General features: G+C 37.8%; 1 protein-coding gene across 1 annotated transcript in view; it reads right to left on the bottom strand.

Moving 5' to 3' along the window:
* Positions 1-7,743: 7,743 nt before the first annotated feature.
* Positions 7,744-23,483, bottom strand: part of LOC121482644 (mitochondrial calcium uniporter regulator 1-like) — a 69,300-nt gene continuing 53,560 nt past the window's right edge. The window contains exons 3-4 of the mRNA XM_041740479.1: positions 17,269-17,380; positions 7,744-8,316 (exon numbers count right to left, since the gene is read on the bottom strand). Of these exons, the coding sequence (XP_041596413.1) occupies positions 7,774-8,316; positions 17,269-17,380 (655 nt within the window). The 3' untranslated portion in view covers positions 7,744-7,773. The remainder of the gene's footprint in view (positions 8,317-17,268; positions 17,381-23,483) is intronic.

The raw sequence follows: 23,483 nt of genomic DNA, 5'->3' as shown, positions 1-23,483 counted from the left end.
ACATTCATATGGAAAAAATAAAACCTCAATCTATTGCTTACATCTTATTCAAAAAATTAAATCAAAATGGATCATACACCCAAATGTAAGAGGAAGCATAAAACCAATAGAAGAAAACATACGAGCAAAATTATCCTGGGCTTAGACCTGGCAGAGTTCTGGATATGAAACCAAAATCACAACCAATTTAAAGTAATGATAATTTTGACTTCATCAGAATTTAAATTGTTTGCTCAAAAACAACTCCATTGGGGTGCCTGGGGGGCACAGTGGTTGAGAGTTGGCCTTCAGCTCAGGGCGTGATCTTGGAGTCGTAGGATCGAGTCCCACATCAGGCTCCTTGCATGGAGCCTGCTTCTCCCTCTGCCTAAGTCTCTGCTTCTCTCTGTGTGTCTCTCATGAATAAATAGATAAAATCTAAAAACAAACAAACAAAAACAAAAACAAAAAAAACTCCACTACTAGGATAAAAGGACAAGCTGAGCTACATTCCTAAAGCATAAAATTTCAAGTCATGTATCTAACAAAGGATTATGTCTACAACATATAAATAACTGTCAAAAAGCAAGAATAAAGAAACAAAATTTAATTCTAAAAATGGGCTAACCACAAAGAGACATTTCATCAAAGGAAATACGTGGAATGGCAAACATGCACGCAAAAAGTTGCTCAGAGGCACCTGGGTGGCTTGGTCTTTTAAGGGTCTGCCTTTGGCTGAGGTCCTGATCCCAGGGTCCAGACATCAAGCCCTGTGTCCAACTCCCTGCTCAGGGAGGAATCTGCTTCTCCATCTCCCTGGGGCCCTCTCCCCTGCCGATATGTGCTCTCTCTCTTAAATAAATAAATAAAACCTTTTTTCAAAAACGGTTGCTCAGTCTCATTACACGTCAGGGAAATAAAGACAAAATAAAGTCACAAAGTGATTCCACTACACACCTATTACAATGAGTGCCAAATCCTGGAGAGGATGCAGAGCAACTGGAAAACTCATGCATTGCAAATGAAAAGAGAAAATGGTACAGGTACTTTAGTTTCTGATAATATTAAATATATACTTCTCACCCAGGTGCCCCTCTCAGAATGTTTTAATGCAAATCAGAACAAACAAGCCTACTCCCAGGTATTCATGGCAAGAAATATGAAATCTTATGTTCACCCAAAACGAGTATGAGAATGTTCAGAGCAGCTTTATTCATAACAACCAAAAATGGGAAACACCCCAAATGCTCATCCACAGGTGAATGTCTAAGCAAACTGTGGTAAATGCATACTATGGGATACTACCCAGCAATAAAAAGGCATAATTTGCTGACAAATGGAAAAAGCATACTAGAAAAGGCAGAACTAGAGAGAGAGGGTTTGAAAACAAAGGGGCAACATTAAGTTTTCTTAGGATGTAAGAAGTCTTCTGCATCTTGATCAATCGTGGCAACGTTTACAGAATTTCATGCACTTGTGAAAACTGACCTAACTGTGCATCATAAAGCACATATAAAAATTTACTGCAGAAAAATTTTCTTGAAAGCTGGGTGGGACGAAAGGAGACCAGAATCATGTTCAGATTTATGATGCAGAACACTTCTCAACAACTTTTAATCAAAGATAATAGGATGTTTTGCTTTTTCTTTTTTGCTTTTATTTTCATTCTGGATATACGGCTAAACTTTCCATGCTGCAAAACCTTAGTTCTGTTGATCATTAACGGGGACATCAAAAACTAAGGCTCTGGCCTTTATATATCTGTCCTCTTGCGCTGAGTAGAGCATGCACTCCCGTGTCTGATACAGCACAATGGGCTTCAGTTCAACCTATGAGACAAAACGTCTTCTTTAAGGTGGGTCCAAGCAGTCTAGAACAGCTTTGTAAACAGGTATTATAGTCAATACACAGCTGATTTATTAAAGAAATAAAAGAGTGAGTGTTAAACTCACCTGTCGATTGGCAATTCCATCTCCTACATAATAAAATGAATTTCACTCATTTCTGCTTTTATTATATGACTCTTAAAATACTTCTACCACTGCAATAACTTTCAGATGAGACTCTTAATAAGCTTTCAGGTTAAGTATGAAGGCAGACTTTTTCAGAGCCTAAGATGCTCTCAAATAAAAATTCCTTGTGTTTGTATACTGCTGAGCAAATTCTAAAATACTCATACCTTTAAGATCACTGGAGTTACTAACACAACCCAAAATGTTAAGAAGAGCCAGATTTATCATACGTTTTCTATAGACAGAAACTGCAGGGCCAAGAAGTTACATGATCTGCACAAGATCAAACAATTCAGAAGTAATCCAGCTTGGATTGACATTCAGTTCATGGGACCCTAGTGGAGTTCTCAGAATGTTTTTTTTTTTTTAAGATTTTATTTATTCATGAGAGACACGGAGACATAGGCAGAGGGAGAAGAAGGCTCCCTGTGGGGAACCCAATATGGGACTCAATCCCAGGACCCCAGGATCAAGAACTGAACCAAAGGCAGAGGGTCAACCACAAAGACACCCAGGAGCCCCTCTCAGAATGTTTTAATGCAAATCAGAAATTACTTCTGGATTTATCTCATCTTGAGGGTGCTGCTTATCTGGATAGGGGAAGAATAACTTACTATAAACAATTTTAATCATTTTTGGATAGTTAAAGACCTTAATGATTCAGGGTCTTCAATTCTCTAATAACTGTCATAATGATATCACTAGTTAGTTACTGTCTAGGGCAAGATCAGAGTTGGGAGTTAAAGCACAGGTCCTAGACACTGATTCGGTGGCTGGGAGACCTACTTGTCTCTTGACCAAGGCTCCATAACTTTTGCCTCAAGCTACTGGGATAGAGGCCTTTTCCTTGATTCCAGGCACATCCAACTCCCTGAAGTCTACTTTACACACCATTTTCCCATTCCTTGCATAATATTCATAACTAAGGTGGAACAGCATCCACCACTCAATTATTTATTAAGGGGCTGGAACCCTTAATTGGTATCCTCTCAATCTAATACACAGCCCAATTCATAATAAGCTCAGTGTCACACAGATTAAATGTTATTGAGGTAAAATTGACATATAGAAGTATTTTAAAACCCATTATGTCTCAAGGGGTCTACTAGAATGCTGAGAATATCACACAAGTTATATATGGATTTGTTGAGTAAATAAGTGAATGAATCAATGAATAAATCAATGAAATATAAAAAGGTCTTTATCTCATAGGGCAGCAAGTTGGTACTTAAAGATGTTTTGATAATTACTGCTATTACGTAGACAGAAGAGGTGGCTATGGTATCAAGGACAGTGAGGAACATCCGTGGGTGGATCAGGTCATTGAAATCAAACAAAACTATAGCTATAATTGTGCTCTGATCCAGACTAGAAGAAAGGTCATCAATCTAGCATCACACGGTAGTAGACATTTTTTAATGAACGTAAGCCTTGAATTACTTTGTATTTTCCCTACTTTGTTTTTAAAAACTGACACAATCCGGAACACTTGGGTGGCTTAGTAGTTGAGTGTCTGCCTTCAGCTCAGGGCCTGATCCCAGAATCCGGGATCGAGTCCCACATCGGGCTCCCTGCAAGGAGCCTGTTTCTCCCTCTGCCTATGCCTCTGTCCCTCTCTCTGTGTCTCTCATGAATAAATAAATAAATCTTTAAAAAATAAAAATAAAAATAAATAAAAACTGACACAATCCAATTTTCTTTTTTAAATCCTCTTGGAAATGTAAGAAACTCACAAATGTCAACTAAACAAACATCCCTGATTGAAATTTTCCTTCCTGAACACTCATTGAGGATTATGTGTTTAAGGGTTTTTTATAACTTATTCTGCATAACCTTGAAGAGTCTCTTCATCCTTTAGCTGATTAAAAATATTTTTCACAGCCCGTAAAGCAAGATATGACTCTATGCTATGTGTATTTAATAGAGGAAATATGCTTTATGTGCTCCATTAAGTCGTTTGTGAAATTGCATTAGTGCCATGCCATTAGTATACCTCTTCCAGATACATCTGTGGCCCTCTCTTGACAGGTAAATTAACAGTTTCATCAATCTACTCAGAGATTCATAATGACCTTATAATCCAAAGAAAAATACCCACCTTATCAGGAATTACAAAAGAAATCAAACATATTTTCCAATAGAACACGAGAGAAATGAATGTGACAATGTATCTGACTTCATGATAGATGATAATGATCTATTTCAGAAACATTATTAAGTTATATCCACTTATGAGGCTGCAAAATCAAACTATAATAAGGAACAGACATAGATAATAAGAAGATTGATGTTTAAAATGTAGTGGTGTTTTTAAGATGCAAAAAAACTTATTATATGAAAATCATAACCTGTTCCATATTACTAAATATTGACGGTATGCACAAAGCAGTTGCTGTTTCTTAAAAAAATACAGCATTCTTAATTCTAATCTTTTGCTATGCTATGAAAAGATAGCATTGTAGCAAAATTGCATCATCTTTAACTCCCTTGTTCAATGTTTTTAATATGATTCATTATTTAATATTTTAGAGATAAATTTAAGATGTCACTTCCCACTTTCCTTTAGTTTTTGGTTCTTTGCTTTTTCAACATTTACTGTTAGTGTATACTTCTTTCATAACAACAACTTAAGGCAGAAGTAATATTTTCCAATTTGCCATTGCCTTAAATTCTCTGCCCTGACTCCACTATTTTTACCAATCTCATCCTACTCCCATGTCACAATTTGTGTTTTGGTAATTCTGGATTGACTGCTGTAAAAATAAACATCATCGTCATTCCCTCTGTCCACCCTAGCCCTAAGTGCCCTCTCCTTTCTGTAAAATTGTAGCAACACTTAATGTTGATTCATTTCATAAATACCACTGGGCATTGTAAGAAATAATTTCATATATGCATCTCTTACTATCCCAACCAGAAGGTAAATTATTTGGGGACAGTAAATAAAATGGTTAATGGTTGGGCTCTAGTATCACACAGGCTTGAGGTCAAATCCTGGGTCTGTCATTTATTAGTTGTGTAACCATGAACTAGATACTTTACCTCTCCAGATCTCAGTGTCCTCATTTGTGAAATGAGGATGACATCAGCGCCTATACATGAAGGCTATGATATCTCCCGACCCATGGTATTTATCACTCCGTTGTGCATGTAGATCAAAAATTATAGAAATTTGTGGTTGGCAAAAGAAATTCTCTTCAGTGTATCCTTCAAAATATATTGATTGAAAATTTATATTCTAGGAAATAAGTTAATTCTTATTTTTAAATTGTATACAAAATTGAGTTTCCATCTCATGGGCCTTAAGACCACTAATGAATCAGGCCCCCCAGAAGACATGCTCAGAGTATTGTCTCAAGAGCCAGACTACCTGTGTTTAAATCTCACTTCTGCTGTTCACTATGTGTGAGACACAGAATAATTTGCCTAAATTCTTTCTGCCTTGGTTTTCTCATCTGTAAAACGAAGATGGTAATAATTATATGTACATCACAGGGTTATTGCAGGAAATAAATGAGTTAATGAATGGGAGTCACTGAAACAGCACCTAGCACAAATCAATTACTGCTAGATTTTTGGCACTCTTTCAAATATACTGAATTCTTAATTTTACATCATCATGAAATTTTTTAAAAGGCTAGTTTATACAGAAAAATTATTGTGGGAAATTTCATAGAAGTGGTGATACTCAAGGAATGCCATCCCCATCTGTAGCTCCAGGAAAATCACTGAGTGGCCAAACATTTAAAAGTCTATTCCTAAATTCTATTTTCAGTTAATTCCAATCTCTATACATTTTTCAGAGTGATACTAAGCAATATTTTTATCAGTTGCTGTACGAACATGAGAATTATCATACCAAATTATATTTATGGTCCATTCATTCTCTATGAGCCAAATAAAAAACCACCACTTACAAGAATCTCAATATGCCAGCTAGTGTCCTTTTAGAGATTAAAGAGAACTTTAATACCTATAACAGAGATAGGAAACCATAGTCTCTAGCTAAATCCAGCTATAGGCCTATTTTTGTACAGACTATGTGTTAAGAGTAGTTTTTATATTTTTTAAAAAGGATTTTAGGGATGCCTGGGTGGCTCAGTGGTTGGGCAACTGCCTTTGGCTCACGGTGTGATCCTAGACTCCAGAGATCGAGTCCCACATTGGGCTTCTTGCATGGAGCCTGCTTCTCCTCCCTCTGCCTGTGTCTCTGCCTCTCTCTGTGTGTCTCTCATGAATAATAAATAACAAATAAATATTTATATATTTATTATTGAGTCACCCAGGTGCCCCAAGTAGTTTTTATATTTTTAAAGAGCTGTAAATAAGAATAATGAATTTCTGGGATACCTGAATGGCTCAGCAGTTGAGCATCTGCCCTTGGCTCAGGGCATGATACCAGAGTTCCTGGATTGAGTCCCACGTCCAGCTCCCTGAGAGGAGCATTCTTCTCCCTCTGCCTGTGTCTCTGCCTCTCTCTCTGTGTCTCTCATAAATAAATAAATAAATAAATAAAATCTTAAAAAAAAAAAGAATAAAGAATTTGTGAAAGACATCATACATGGTCTACAAATCTAAAATATTTACTATGTATTCCTTTATAGAAAAAACTTTGCTAACCACTGATGGATCTATCATCTTAATTTGGTACTTAATCACACACTGTCTACAAACAGTCGACCAATCTGTGTTCACTATTACTGAAAACTAATAATTATATCATCATTATTACATGTTTTCAGTGTTTCAACCAATATGCTAAGTATTTAACCACATTACATTGTGTTTCATTATAGCCCTATGGGGTAGATAATATTAATTTCCTAATTTTATAGATGAGAAAACTAAGATTGATAGTAATATGTACCATGCCAAAATCAGATGGTTAGTCGGTATTTGAACTTAAATCTATCTTACTCAAAAGCTCATGCTTTTTCTTCTTTGGCCAACTGCTACTTTTTGTTCTCTTCGGTCAATTACGTTATGTGTATGTGCCTATAAGCCTAGATCATACACAATTTAAAGGCAATGACTAGGGGATCCCTGGGTGGCTCAGTGGTTTAGTGCCTGCCTTCGGCCCAGGGTGTGATCCTGGAGTCCCGGGATCAAGTCCCACATCGGGCTCCCTGCATGGAGCCTGCTTCTCCCTCAGCCTGTGTCTCTGCCTCTCTCTCTCTCTGCCTCTCATGAATAAATAAATAAATAAAATCTTTAAAAAAAATAAAAATAAAAATAAAGGCAATGACTATGTGTATCCCACAACAGAGAACTATACATACACAATGACCATTGAATAAATATTCACCAAATGCAAAAATAAACGGATATAGCTTCATGTTTAACCTTTTACAGGACAACTGAGGGATGTTAAAAAATAAAATCATATATTCATAAATTAGGGATGTATCTTAAAACTTCATAGTTTCCCCCAAATATCCAAATAGATCTTTGTATTTAGACCTTTATTTTCTGTTGTTAAATGGAAGTACTTATTAGAAAGATTTTTTTTGTAAGATTTTATTTATTTATTCATGAGAGACACACAGAGAGAGGCAGAGACATAGGCAGAGGGAGAAGCAGGCTCCCCACTGAGCAGGGAGCCTGATACGGGACTTGATCCCGGGACCCCGGGTTGAGGACATGAGCCAAAGACAGACACTCAACCACTGAGCCACCCAGGCATCCCTTTTTAGAAGTTTGCTTCCTTCCTTCCTTCCTTCCTTCTTTCCTTTTTTCCTTCTCCTTCCTGTGATTTTTTTTTTCTCTTTAAAAAGACACTTTATTATATCCACAGGCGGTAAAATCCCAGAGCTACTGTTAGGCACGTGAATACAGACCCTGCTAAATATTTAATGTTATCAAGCTTGTGTGACTCCAGCATGGTTTTGAGGCCAGCAACCTCAGTGTCTATCTTCCTGTCTGTCTGGGTGACAGCCCGATCTTGCTGAGCATGCAATGCCACCATTTCTGTCCTCATTTCCAGCAGCTTCCTTTCATTCAACGAGTACAATTCCTTCACTCTGCTCTTTTCTAGATTGAAGTCTAACTTGGTATCTGTTCGGATTTTGATCGCTTCATCCATTATTTGTTGTTTTAATCGATGTAGTTCCACGTTTATCTTCTCATTTTCTGCTCTGAGGGCTGAAAATTCGCTCTTCTCCAAAATAATCATATCTTTTTTCACATTAGCAATCTGAGACATTATTTGTTGAACAGTGACCTCCTGCTGCATTTTGGTGACCATATCCTTGTAGACGATATCCATGTTGGCATCCGTGATCTTGACCAGTGCAGAGACAGTGATTTCATCTTTACTTTTTCTTTTCTACCATATGAAAACATTTACCATGTCACTTAATATATTTAAGTTATACTGGTGAACAATATATGACTCATTTTGTCATGTAAACTGTAGTCTAAGTTCTTTGGTTCCTTTTTATATTTATCTTAGATCACTTTCAAGTTTTAAAGCATATCACTTAGTTCTCATTAACATCTACATGTCAAGAACAAGTACCTCGCACTTATGGTCCAGGTAAACTTGGCTTAAAATTCCAGTTGCAACTTAAGTCTAATATAATTCCCGAACAATGTCTGCATATCCTAGGAACTTTAGTTTTCACTACTCGTCTCTGGCTCAGTCTTTTTAGAGAACAGATATATATATTGAAATATCATCTGTAAAATTACAAAATGGTTAAAATAAATTTCCATCATTTAAGGAACAGTTTACAAAATTGTGCTTCACCCATACAATGAAATACCCAAGCAGTTATTCAAAAAACTATGTGTATCTTGCACAGGTAGGTGAGTAGATGTGTATATATTATGAAAATAGTTTACGATACATTATTTCTGTATACCTAAAACAAAATTCTAAAAGTTATAAACTAAACTGTACTCAACAGGGGTTTCAGGAGAGTGGGATTGGGCAGAAGATAAGCAAAAAATAAGAGCCTTTCACTCTTCATAGCCACACCTATTTGTATTTAATTATTTATAATGAACAATATTTCATAATGAACACATAAATAAGAATGGACCAAAAGGCCATCTAGTTGATTTAACCTGATTGTAAAAGTATATTTCATTTATTAGATTTTCACATAGTGGTTCTTTTCCTGCACAAGGTAGTTTTGTAGTTTGGGGATAGTTTTCACATATTAGAGAAATTTTAAACACTTCTACCAAATTTCATGTCAACCATTCAAAATTACAGATGTGCAACAACAAATGTTGGAGAGGATGTGGAGAAAGGGGAACCCTCTTGCACTGTTGGTAGGAATGTGAACTGGTGCAGCCACTCTGGAAAACTGTGTGGAGGTTCCTCAAAGCGTTAAAAATAGATCTGCCCTACGACCCAGCAATTGCACCACTGGGGATTTACCCCAAAGATACTAATATAGTTAAACACCAGGACACTTGAACCCCAATGTTCATAGCAGCAATGTCCACAATAGCCAAACTGTGGAAGAAGCCACGATGTCCTTCAACAGATGAATAGATAAAGAAGATGTGATATAGTAACCACCATTTGCTTCGACGTGGATGGAACTAGAGGGTATTATGCTAAGTGAAGTAAGTCAATCAGAGGACAATAATCATATGGTTTCACTCATACAAGGAATATAAGAAATAGTGAAAGGGACTATCAAGGAAAGGAAGGAAACTGAGTGGGGAAAAATCAGAGAGGGAGACAAACCATGAGAGACTCCTAACTCTGGGAAATAAAGGGTTACAGAAGGGGAGGAGAATGGGGGGAAACGGTGGCTGGGTGATAGGCACTAAGGAGGGCACCTCACAGATGAGCCCTGGGTATTATATTGTATAATAATAATTGAATTATTATAATTGAATTAATTATATAATAATTAAATTTAAATAAAGGAATTTTTAAAAAATTAAAAAATAAATAAAAATAAAAACAAACTTTTCCGAGTCCTGAACTTGTAATGGTCAGGAACAAAACGAACTTCAAAAAAATTATTTTCAAAAAAAGAACTTCAAAAAGAACTAATAAAATGTTCAGAGCTTCTGAAGAAAACAAAACAGAAGAAAATTACAAATGTGGGAAGTTTTAGTAGCTATTTCTAGACAGCAAATTAATCCAGAAGTCAAATACTTAAAGTTAGGACAAATTCGGTTCTATGAAAGTTCTTCAAATTCCTGCATGTAAGAAACAAAGGACTATGAAAAGTAATGGTATTGACTTAAAAATGAGTTTCAATTGTTCTGTCAACAAAGGATAAGGGACTAATGGTCACTTACGTGTTCTGAAATAAGAATGCTAGTATGTAGCTCAGCTAATGTTTAGAAGAAATAGAACAAAAGGTTATAAATAGTTGAGGCCAATAAATCTTCATCACTAAAATTGTTTTTGAGTAAGGAAAGGTAATGCTGCTTTACAACACTAGGGATGATCCCTTGCTGTCCAAGAGAAGCTATTAAAATGAGTAATTGCAGAAATCAATGGAAAAGGACAGTTTGGGATCATTGCTTGAATTCTAAAAACCCAGCGAACAAACAAATAAGGGAAACATTTTGTATAATATTTTCAGCTCTCTTGTATGAAACGCCTGAAAAGTTAGAGAAAAGAAACCTCGAGAACTGGATAGCTTTAAGACTAAACTAACGCTGGATAGCAGTGTCACTTGGGGCAGCTGTCTTGTTTCATTTTCCATTTTTATTCTCTGTAAGAGCAAACAGAAATAAATTCTAACAAAACTCAGAAAATCAACACACATGCACAAAAACACACACACATGCACAAAGGTTATATTGGACAACTAAGCTGGGGCACCAAACAAACAGAAAACCCATCAAAAAATATATTTGAATACTTATTTCCTATATATCTAGAACTTTTGCTACACACGTTTGAGAATGCCTAAAAGTCAGAAATTCCTCCAAGGATTTCTTTGCCTGATGATACCATTCTTCATTTGAAGGCAGATGCCGAATATACACATCCTGACATAAGCAGCACATGAAATTTATCATAACTTTTATCACCTGAACTACTATGATAACAGTAAAAATATAATCAGTAGTTTTAATCTTTATAAGAGATACAATTCTGGAAATATCAGGTACAGAGGAAGACAAATAGACACTTAGGAGTTTAGCTACATCTGGGAAATATAGACTATAGTACATATTATAACCCTCTTGACTGTTTTCTTTCTTTTAAACCTTCAATCATTGGTTCTCAACTAGGTGATTTCACCCCCACTCCTCAGAAAGACACGTGGCAATGCCTGGTGAAATTTTTTGTCCACAGGAACCCACACTGGAGGGCGGGGAGGAGGATGCTGCTCTAGTGGCTAGAGGCCAGAGATGCTGCTAAACATCAAACAGCTCACAGGACAGCTCACACAACAAAGAATTACCTGGTTCAAAATGACCATAGTGCTGAGGTTCACAAACATTGCTTTGAATTAAACTCAACATGCCTGTGCCCATAGTCTTTAGAACAAAGGAAAGAATTCCTGTACTACTCTGGGCTTCATATCAGAAATCTTCAAGTGCATCTGCCTTTCACTGCTTTGCACACCTTCACTTTTCCACTCCACTTACTTCCTTTCTTATTTAACTTTACACTTCAGGTCTTCACTTCTATAACAACATTCAGATTTGGGATCTAATTCCAAACTGCTTCTTCTGCCATGGAATATACTTACAAAGTTGTTGGTTGTTGTTGGGTTTGTTTGTTTGTTTTGTTTCCTGATACCCATCCTTGTGTTGTAGATTTCAATCTCAAGCGAGAGATATTCTACTTCCATATTCCAGGCCTCCAGATCAGTCTAGCCCTGCTCAAACTGCAAGAAACAGTAGAATATGGAATACCATCTGCAAGCCTGAAAAACATTACAAACAACCAACATCTCCAAGGAACTCAAAAAGTTGGATTTCATTGGAGTGGACAGGAAGGATAGAACAAGAATTAAGCCATACACATTTACTCAGCATAATAAATCAATCAAACCAATAAAGCAGAAATCCGTTATGATGCTGAAATAGGGATACAGGAATAATATCTCTCTTGGCAAGGTAACCATATTATAACACGCTTTTACTACACAAAAGCATCTTATTTGGAAATAAGTCTTGGCCTATGACTTATCTATTGGTGTGTAATGCCAAACTTTTATTCTTTTACGATTTTCTTTATTTATTTGACAGAGAGAGAGAGAGAGAGAGAGCACAAGCAGCGGGAGCACCAGGCAGAGCTAGAGGGAAAGGGAGATGCAGATGCCCCACAGGGCAAAGAGCCCAATGCAGGCTAGATCCCAGGACCCTAGGATCATGACTTGGTCCAAAGCAGACACTTAACCAACTGAGCTACCCAGGCTCCCCTGTTATGACAAGCTTTTAAAATAGGTTTTCATTATGTTACTAGAACACAGGATGTACTACCACTGAGGCCCAAAAGACGATAGTCACGATTCATAAGCATGTCAGGAAAATCCCACACAAGAAAAGCAGAAAGTTGAGTCTTTTGGAAATAGGCAGAAAAAGACATTCAGTTGTCTGTATTGAAGAATCTTTCATCTTTTCAGAAATGGCTTAAGTTCTGTGGGAAGATCATTGACAAAGCTGTTCTAAGGAAGATAATAGGTGTTTTAGTGGAAAAATGTGTCTCCCATTATCATGATTTTCCTAACCCCAAGTTCCTAATCAAAGTTTAATTGAGGGTTGCTATGGAGAATCCTTATAAGTAAATGTCAATTCACATTAGAACCAACAAAAATATTGATCATGCCAACGTTATAGAATGTATTACACTGTATGATGTAAACTTGACGTCAGCTTCCCAACACCTCTCAGGCTTTAAAGATTAAGTCTCTATTTCTAGCAGAAGGAAAGATTTTTGTAAAATGGCCACTCATTAATCTAACAAGTTAAAACTGTGGCTTTTGTTTTTGTTTTGAAGATTTTATTTATTCTTTCATGAGAGACACACAGAGAAAGGCAGAGATATAGGCAGAGGGAGAGGCAGGCTCTCCATGCGGAGCCTGATGCAGAACTCAATCCCTGGACTCCTGTATCAGGACTTGAACTAAAGGCAGAGGCTCAACCACTGAGCCATCCAGGCGCCCCTAAAACTGGGTTGTTTTCTATGCATTGCCCAGATTATACATCTTTACTCTGAACTCATTGTGGTCACTTGGAATTCCTAAACCAATCTCCTGATTGCCCAAAAAAGCATCAGTGGAGTTGGTATAAGGTTAAAAAAAAAAAAAAGCATTCCCCTCTAGATATGCATGAATTAGGACCTTTGCAACTTGAATGCACAAGATTGCACGGGTTTTTACAGAATTTACTAGAGGTTTGAGATGGGGAAATGATCAACTCAATCTTTGAGGGAGATGATGGACATTCATCTAGGACAGAAAAATACAACATTAGGGATGCCTGGATGGCTTAGTGAATGAGTGTCTGACTTTAGTTTAGGGCGTGGTCCTGGTCTGGGAATGAAGTCCCATATCGGGTTCCCTGCGAGGAGCCTGCCTCTCCCTCTGTCTGTGTCTCTGCCTCTCTCCCTTTGTCTCTCATGAATAAGGAAAATAAAATCATAAAAAAAAGAAAAATACAACATTAATTCTGACCCAGGAGTATAGATAGACTGGGAAAGTACACACTACCCTAGGGAACATAAGAGAATCTACTGGGGAAAAGCAATGTTACTTATATTAGAATGTCCCCCTATGTATGATAAAGCATAACCATCTCCCCACACATTGTAATACTGTCTTAGTCTATACTATTTTGAAAGCTTGTTTCAAGAATTTATAGAGATACCTGAAATTGGTATTTAGGTCATATTCACTCATTCATTCATTCATTCATTCAACAAATCTATACGGCAGACACCTTGCCAGATACTAGGCACAAGGAAATAAACAAATAGACTGGATTAAGACTTCATGGAGCTTAGAGTACACAGAGGGAGAGAGAAAATAACTCAACAGGTAAGTATTTTAGGTTAGACCATATGAAACTACCAATAATTCACTGTTTTTAGCCAACAGGAATAGCAATGTAATATGGGTCAACTTAATATAATGACATATTATGATAACCTACATTAAGAAAAATGGGGGGAGGGGCAAATAATTAGAGTCTGTACTAATGGAACCTCATCTATTATGGGTGACAGAGAAAGTTTCCTTGAGAAAATGAAGCTCAAACTAAGATCCAAATGTTAAGTGGGCTTAACTAGTTGAAGTGAGTGGGTTATGAGTGTTGAAGACCAAGTGAGGGGCAGCCCTGGTGGCACAGCGGTTTAGCACCCCCTGCAGCCCGGGGTGTGATCCTGGAGACCTGGGATCGAGTCCCACGTCGGGCTCCCTGCATGGAGCCTGCTTCTCCCTCTGCGTCTCTCTCTGTGTCTCTATGAATGGATAAATAAAATTAAAAAAAAAAAATGAAGACCAAGTGAGGTCAGCATGATATAGGAAGAACTCTCATTCCCCAGCTCTATCTTTTCTGGTAGAAAAGAGCATGCCAGGGACACCTGGGTGGCTCAGCAGTTGAGCTTCTGCCTTTGGCTCAGGGTATGATCCTGGGGTCCTAGGATCCAGTCCCCCAACAGGCTCCCTGTAGGGAGCCTGCTTCTCCCTCTGCCTGTGTCTCTGCCTCTCTGTGTGTGTCTCTCATGAATAAATAAATAAAATCTTTAAAAAAGACAAGGAAAACAGCATGCCAGGTTGATAGGCTAAAGAACTCTGAGGACAGCATCTGGTAGCAAAGGATACCTAACAATGGCCCTAAAGAACAAGAGCAATGAGAACCTTGATTCGAAACAAGGTGTAATATCTACACACACTTACAAGCAGCAAGTAATGCCAGAACCAATAGGACTCAAAAAAAAAAAAAAAAAAAAAAAAGCCCCAGAATTGACAGGTCATTTCAATGGCTTTGAGAGAAGTTTCCTTCCTTTCAGTGACTATCAAAAAAATCTGATTAAACTCCAGTTAATCCAATTTACAACATGCTGTTCACATGAGAAGAGTCTGTAGATAGGTCTTGGGTTTGTGTGTGTGTGTGTGTGTGTGTTTTAAGCTCATATTACCTTCATTTGTCATCTTGACAGGATATTTTGTATTGAATATCTAACAGTAAGAGAGGGGACCAACATTTAATTGTCAAACATTCTCTGTCAAAAGATTGTTTGGGAAAGTATGCAGTGGTTCCATTTTCATGACAGAATAAACTCTTATTTTGGTGGGAGTCTTTTTTCCCTTTGATCTCCTTCTGCAGCAGAGGAATTTATTTTTCCCTGGTAAAGATAACCATTTTGTTTCTTACAAAGAAGAATTCAGTATCAGGTATGGTCAATATTGTAATTAGAGAAATCACCTAAAAGTTGAAGTACTAAAAAGATCTTGTTACAAACTAGTCTCTGCAACAGAAATACAGGGTGGTCCCAGTGCCAGTGGTGATTCCACATGAAATGGTCAAAAGAACATTCCTGAACATGCTCCCATTGACATAATTTATTACTAGCTAGTAATGACAGCCATCTAACCTCTTGACAGTTTAGAATTTCTAGTGGCACATATACTCAGATGCGAATTGTGGGATACCTGGGTGGCTCAGCAGTTGAGCATCTGCCTTTAGCTCAGGTCGTGATCCCAGGGTCCTGGGATCGAGTTCCGCATCAAGTTCCTTGCATTGAGCCTGCTTGTCCCTCTGCCTGTGTCTCTGCCTCTCTCTTTCTCTCTCTCTCTCTCTCTCTCTCTCTCTCTCTCTGTGTGTGTATCTGTCATGAATAAGTAAATAAATCTTAAAAAAAAAAGCATTCAGATGTGAATTGTATACTACTTTGGACCACGTTTCTAGATATTTCCTTCAACCAGGAATATTTAACATCCACACACAATCAATAACAGAAACATTTATTATGAATGTCATACAATGGACTTTAAATTTATATTACATTTATTCCTCAAAATAACCTTATGAGGTAGATGTTTTATCCCGGTTTCACAAATGATAATGAAGGTTAGAGAAGTTCAGACAACTGACCAAGTTAAAACAAGCCAGTGTCTGACCCAGGATGTAAATCCAGATGCAGCTTTTTCTAATAAGCCATATAGCTCAAAGCACACTAGTCCAATATAGTGTAGTAGAGTAACTTCCATTGCTTAGACTTAGGCTTCAGAGAACAGAGATATATAAGTGATCAAAAGTCACCATCTTCTATGGCCATGAACTATCTTCAGTCAGCACATTCCTCCAGGTCTTCTTCTGGTTTATGATCAGAGACCTTAAAGGCACCACCAAACAATACAGTTATACAGAATACATATGCTAAAGCTCACTCTTGGGACACCTAGGTGGCTGAGTCATTGAGCATCTGCCTTCTGCTCAGGGCATGATCCCAGGGTCCTGGGATTGAGTCCCGCATCCGGCTCTGCACAGGGAGCCTGCTTCTCCCTCTGCCTGTGTCTCTGTCTCCCTCTGTGTGTCTCTCATGAATAAATAAATAAAATCCTTAAGAACAAAAAAAGAAAGACACTGATCACATTAGTGTTTACTAACTCAAGCTCAATCTCCTCCCTAGTGAGAAGAATAATAATGCTACCACTGGAGAAATGCTATTGTTCAAAGTAGCAGAATTCAGGGATCCCTGGGTGGCTCAGCGGTTTAGCACCGCCTTCGGCCCAGAGTGTGATCCTGGAGTCCCCAGATCGAGTCCCGCGTTGGGCTTCTGCATGGAGCCTGTTTCTCCTTCTGCCTTTCTCTCTGTGTGTCTCTCATGAATAAATAAAATCTTTTTTTAAAAAAAGTAGCAGAATTCCTTCTTCAGCAAGGTGGGGGGTAGGAGGGAAGGATGGTGGGGGACAAGACCCAAGTATTATTGAATGTGTGTTGAATTGATTTCTAAGAAAGTCAGATTAGGCGACTATCATGTCTTTATTTTGCTAATTAGAAAAGTACTTTTAGAAAGAACTGAATTACTCAGGCAAGAGGGAAGATTTAAGAGCCTCTGTGAGGGAAGAGGGCTAAAATGCAAAGTGAGGAAGGGGAATGCCAGGTAGAAACTTTAAAAAAAGAACTGAGAGATCTCATGGGTAACTGAATTAAATTTGGTGAGTGCTATGAGATATAGTTTTCATATTTATCAATTCAAGGAGCAGCAATAATATTCAGTAATAATAACAGCTGCTAATCTTTGAGGATTGCAAATATTGCATCTAGCTCGTAAGATGAATTATGCCATTTCATCATTATTAGAATCCTACAAGATAAGCACTATTATTGGCCCCACGTGACTGTGAGGAAACTGAGGCCTACAGAGGTTACATAACTTCGTCCAGTCATAACTAGGAAGAAGCTGACTCAGGATGAATGCTTTAATCAGCGGGTTTTCAAAATCTATGCTACAAGGGAAAAAAAGCCAAGTAATGAAAAGCAGAAAGAGACAGGAAGGAATCAATCCCTTTCTACTTTCTCTTCTTTCCTGTAAAATCTAATTCTATCCAAGAAAATCTTGCAGTGCAGGTTATTAGAGATCAACTTGTCTTATATTTTACAAAATGCAAATAATCCCATTTCTTAAAAGTTTGCTTAGAAGCCCCTTCCCAATCATCACATCTTACGATAAATCTCCACAAATGACGCAAGTTCCCTTTTAGGAAAATCATAAACACAAGGAAACAAAACTGAAATTCAAAAATAAATTCTCACTTCCATATATGGAGTTCATTGGCATATGATTTTTTTCCTCTGCACAAAAGTAACAACTAGCCTTGGAGGTCTTCTAGTTTCTGCAACACAGTTCACAAAACATGGACTCTGAAAAGGACAAGAAACAATCCTCAGCCTTTCAGAGTCTGTTAGTGTTTATATATGTCAAAGCAACAATACTTTCATTTAGCTAACAGAAAGGGAAAACTATGGAAGTCACCAGAACAAATGATCACAATTTAAGTGAAAATGGTACTGAAAATGATCATGGAAATTTATTTATTAACAAAGCTTCAAACTCTGTGGATTCTGAACTTTAAATTGAATTTTAATCTTTGATTTCAGGGTTTGTTGAAACTCTATAAATAGCTCAGTATTTTTCTGAAGCTTATAAAACTGGTGAGAGCAGACAGTTCTGATCTAAGAGAATTTAAATAATTAGTATACAAAAGAAATGCATACATACAATTTCTCCTCAAAATCGTTCTTAGTCTCAGGGTACAAAAAAGGCAAACTTAAATTTTGTTCTTCTAAGAATATAGCTTAAACTTGTATCTAGGAGCACTTATCAGGTATACATACATAAATCTAAATATATCCAAATGAAAGAGTTGACAAACAAAAAATAAGATTCACTGATTTTTCTTTTTCTTTTTTTTTTTTTTAAGATTTTATTTATTTACTCATGAGAGACACAGAGAGAGGCAGAGACACAGGCAGAGGGAGACGTAGGCTCCATGCAGGGAGCCCAACATGGGACTGGATCCCGGACTCCCAGGTCAGCCCTGGGCCTAAGGGAGGCGCTAAAAGCCCTGAGCCATGGGGGGGGGGGGGGGGGGGGTCCCAGATTCATAGATTTTTCTAAGGGTTGTGATGAAGTTTTGGAATATAGGCGAGGTTTAGTGGGGTGAGGTCTGGAGTCGATGACCAAGAAAGAATTCTTCAAATGTCTTTGCTGAAAAAATGGTGATTTTATTAAAAATGAGGACAGGATCCATCAGCAGGAAGAGCTGCTGCCCCAGGCTTCTGAGGAATGGCTGATTATAAACCTGGGAGATGGGCAGCCAGGGTGGCGCAGCGGTTTAGCGCCACCTTTGGCGCAGGGTGTGATCCTGAAGTCCTGGGATCAAGTCCTAGGTCGGGCTCCCTGCATGGAGCCTGCTTCTCCCTCTGCCTGTGTCTCTGCCTCTCTCTCTCTGTCTCTCTCTGTCTCTCTCTGTCTGTCTGTCTCTCTCTCTCTCTCTCTGTGTCTCTCATGAATAAATAAATAAAATCTTAAAAAAAAATAAAATAAATAAACCTGGGAGTTGTGAGGGGTTTGAGGATAGATTACTCTCTAATGAATTTTGGAAGCAAGATTTCCTGGACCTTGAAGGGGCTAACTATTGCTTGGGAAAAGGTCATTTATTACCATCTAATAAAACCTGAGTCAAGAGACCCTTCAGATGTACATCTGTAAGGCCATGTGCTTGGGGGATGATTGCCAACAGCTATCTTGGGAATTTAGAGATAAAGGACATTTCTAAAGGAATTTTTAAATGTTAAAGTAGACTTACAAGATCCTGGGGAGTCAGGCTAAGATTGCCTTTTGCCCTTATCAAAGTATTAACATCCAGGCAGTTGAATCCTTAGAGGAATGCTCCTCTGTCTGTTTCAAGGACTTGTCAATATGCTGCCCTGGGCTCATGCTTTGTCCTCAACTAGCCCTGTTCTGAATCAGGTGAACAGGTACAAAGGGCTATTGTAATCTCCCCTCATCATTTTACACTTCAGGACACAGTGGTCAGTGAGTGGGATTCTAAAAAAGGACATACAGCCAGATAGTGTGAGATACAGGTAGGAAACTGGCAAGAGGTGTGTATGAAAAATCAGGAAAAAGTATGGGAGTGTCTGAAAAATCAGAAAAAGATTAGCTCATTTGCAGGGTTGTAGGCCACGTTAAAGACTGGATATTAACTTTACAATTTGGGGGAAATATTTTTATGGTTTTAATCCGGAAAGCAAAATTATTAGATTTATATTTTAGAAAAATTACGCTATAGGAAGTTGGAAAAGGTGCCTCAAAGGGCTTAACTCAGAGAAAGAAGATCAGTTAAAATACTATAACAATGTGCCACATGAAAAAAGAAAAAATATCTCATGAAGAAGTTACCAGGGATGAGTGAATGGAATGTCCATAGTGGATAGAAACCTCTAGAGGATAGAACATAGTTGCAATCTATTAATGAGGTAGAAGTTATGCTCAACAGTTTGTGACCAAGTTAAATGAAGCAGGAGGGGAGGCGTCAAAGAGGAAGAATAGTATATAACATGAAAGTATTAAGCACATAGGCAATGGGTCCAGATGACCTGTGTTCAGATGTTTAATTTCATGCTCATTGACTGTGGCACCATAAGCAAATAAATCAATCCTTCTATAATTGTTTCCTCATCTTTAAAATATGTACGTTAGTACTGGCCTCATAGGTTCTTATGAGGACTAATGAATTGAAGTATAAAAAATACTGGAAAAAAGTGTCTAGCATACTAACGTATAACATAACTATGTAAGTGTTCAATAAAATTTGAAAAGACCACGATTTCAGACATTAAGTACTGCCATCCACTGAGGTTCTTTAAAATTTAAATTCAATTAATTAACATAGAATGTATTAGGGCAGCCCTGGTGGCTCAGCGGTTTAGCGCCACCTTCAGCCCAGGGCTTGATCCTGGAGACCCAGGCCCATGACTAAAGCATGAGTAACCAGAGCTCTTACATAGAATCTGATACATGCACACTGTGATTGAGAGAAACTGTTTCCTTATGAGTTTTAAACTATAAAGATGTAGGCTTAGGTATGATGGTAGATCTCTTCCTTGCCACATGAGGAGCTTGGCCAAAAATGTTATTGATGCACAGAGAAAAATAGAGCACCAGTTACAATACTAACAGGTATCTGCCTTTAGGTTTCCCAATTATTTGACCTTATTAATTACATTTTTATTTAAACCAGCTTGAACCGCGTCATTCTTTAACCACAGAGATATGATAAGAACAATATACTGAATGTATATATCCAGGGGAAATTAAAACCAAATTATTGACTTTAATTAATTAGCAAAATTTTACAAATGACACAGATATCCATGTAATACAGAAGACAGGAAGAAACATCATAAAATAAGATGATCATTCAAAATGTTGTGGTAGCAGGAAAATTAGACAAATATCACTATATAAAAAAGCTATCCAAACATAGATATAAGAAAAAGGAAACAAACAAGAGGGGATTCAATTGAGAAAAAGGGACAGATGCATCCTAAGAGTAGAAAAGAAGTTACAGAAAGATATAATTTAACAAGTTTCTGTAAACAATCTTGTGTTAGGCATTGTTGTAACAAAAGAGAAATTTCTACATGGTTCTACAGTGCTAAGGGAATAGAGTTATCCAAGTCCTGAACGGTCCACTTAATGATGCACTAGAGTTATAATTAAAGTAGTTGAGGCATCATCACAGTATGACACTGAATTACACACTATAGAAAAGAGCCAAAGAATATCTAAGATGGGCACACAGATGTGCTTTTCAGAACATAAGAAATGCCTCCTAGGATTACACGAAGTCTTATCTGCCTGTGATTCTGTAACAGAGGCTCCAAGGGGAAAGAGAGGAGCAGAAACGAGTACAGTTGACACTTCAATGACAAAGATTTAAAATGTATGGGTCCACTTATATGTAGATTTGGTTATCAAAAAAATATGTTGGAGGGACCCCTGGGTAGCTCAGCCATTGAGCAGCTGCCTTCCACTCAGGGCTTGATCCCAGGATCCAGGATCCAGTCCCACATTGGGTTCCCTGTGGGGAGCCTGTTTCTCCCTCTGCCTATGTCTCTGCCTCTCTCTCTCTCTCTCTCTCTCTCTCTCTCTCTCTCTTTCTCTCTCTCTCTCTCGTGAATAAATAAATAAATCTTTTAAAAAAATTTGTTGGAAAGTTTCTTGGACATTTGTAACAATTGGAGAAAACACAGAGACAAACCACAAGGCACAGAAATACCGAAAAAAATAAGGAAAAGTTAGATGAGTCATGAATAGATAAATATATGTAGAAACTAGCGTATCATTTACTATACCATAACATATACACAAGTCTATTATAAAAAGTTAAAATTTATCAAAACTTACAAACACAGACATGTATTATTTTTTTATTTATGATATCTACTTATAACATCCACATTGAGCTGTATCATGTAAGACAATAATGATGTTGGATAAGACAAACAGATGATTCATCCTGTAAATAGACAACACAAACTTACCGTATACATAAATACAGTACAATCCTGGAAATGCATTTTCTCTTCCTTGTTTTTCTTAATAACATTTTCTTTTCTATGGCTGACTTTATGGTCTGCACATGGCATTGTAGAGGCCCAGGGCAGGCTGCCCAAAGATAGGCCCCTTTTACAGGAAAAGCTCTCAGACTTCCCCACCACAGCCTAAATTTACATTGGAAAAGGGGAACCTAAAACAGGAAACCTACTATTAACAAATACTCACCTTTACCTAAGGAATTTATCTGCATAATAAGGCAACCTTGTTTTTCCAAACATCTCCTTTCACCTTCTTGTTAAGGACCTTCTTCCCCCCCCACCCCCCCTCGCCACCTCTTTTTTGGTATTTTATTTATTTATTCATGAGAGACACAGAGAGAGAGGCAGAGACACGGGCTGAGAGAGAAGCAGGCTCCACGCAGGAAGCAGGATCATGTCCTTGGGCTAAAGACAGAAGCTTAACCGCTGAGCTACCTAGGCGTCCCAACCTTCTTCCCCTTGAAAGACTCTAGGGCAGATGAAGGAAGGACTTCCACCCCTTTACAGTATATAATAGAAATAAGAAATAAAACTTGTGATAATTAACTGTTTATGTTAACAGTAAGGATTCCAGGCAACAGTAAATTATTAATTGTAATGTTTTTATGATGCCAAAAATTATAAGCAGATTTTTCAACTGCATGTGTGGGGACAGGGAGATTGGTGTCCCTAACCCCAACAATGTTAAAGGATCAACTGCAGTAGTTGATAAAATGTCATATATAAAAAATTACAGAGCTGCAAATGCACTATGTCCTTTCACAGGCCTGTTATGGATCTAGTACTTAAAGATAATCTATTGAGGAACTGTTCACAGCATGAAGGCAGGGGGTGGAACGGGGGAGGGGGGTGAAGAACCCTTCAGAAAAGGTTTCTTTTTTTTTTTAAGATTTTATTTATTTATTCATGAGAGACACACAGAGAGGCAGAGACACAGGCAGAGGGAGAATCAGGTTCCATGCAGGGAGCCCGACATGGGACTTGATCCATGAGTCCCAGAGTCCCGGGATCAAGTCCCATATCAGGCTTCCTGCATGGAGCCTGCTTCTCTCTCTGCCTGTGTCTCTGTCTCTCATGAATAAATAAATAAAATCTTTTTTTTTAAAAGCAGACTTCCCTTTTCTTCTGCCTAAGACTAATGCCTTCATTTTTTTTGTATCCTATAATGTAACAGAAATCATATTAAATTGATTGTCCCCTTTTTTTCTCCCCCTCCCTTTTTTAAGATTTACTTATTCATGAGAGAGAGAGAGAGAGAGAGGCAGAGACATACACAGGTAGAGGGAAGAGAAGCAGGCTCCATGCAAGGAGCCTGTTGTGGGACTAGATACTGGGACGCCAGGATCATGCCCTGAGCCAAAGGCAAATGTTCAACTACTGAGCCACCCAGGTGTCCTCTCTTTCTCTCCTTTATAATCAACCTCCATGTACTAGGTCCTTTCC

This window comes from Vulpes lagopus, chromosome X (assembly GCF_018345385.1).
Source record: "Vulpes lagopus strain Blue_001 chromosome X, ASM1834538v1, whole genome shotgun sequence".
Taxonomy (NCBI): domain Eukaryota; kingdom Metazoa; phylum Chordata; class Mammalia; order Carnivora; family Canidae; genus Vulpes; species Vulpes lagopus.
The sequence above is the reverse complement of the archived record's forward strand: the minus strand, read 5'-3'. Positions and strand labels throughout refer to the sequence as shown.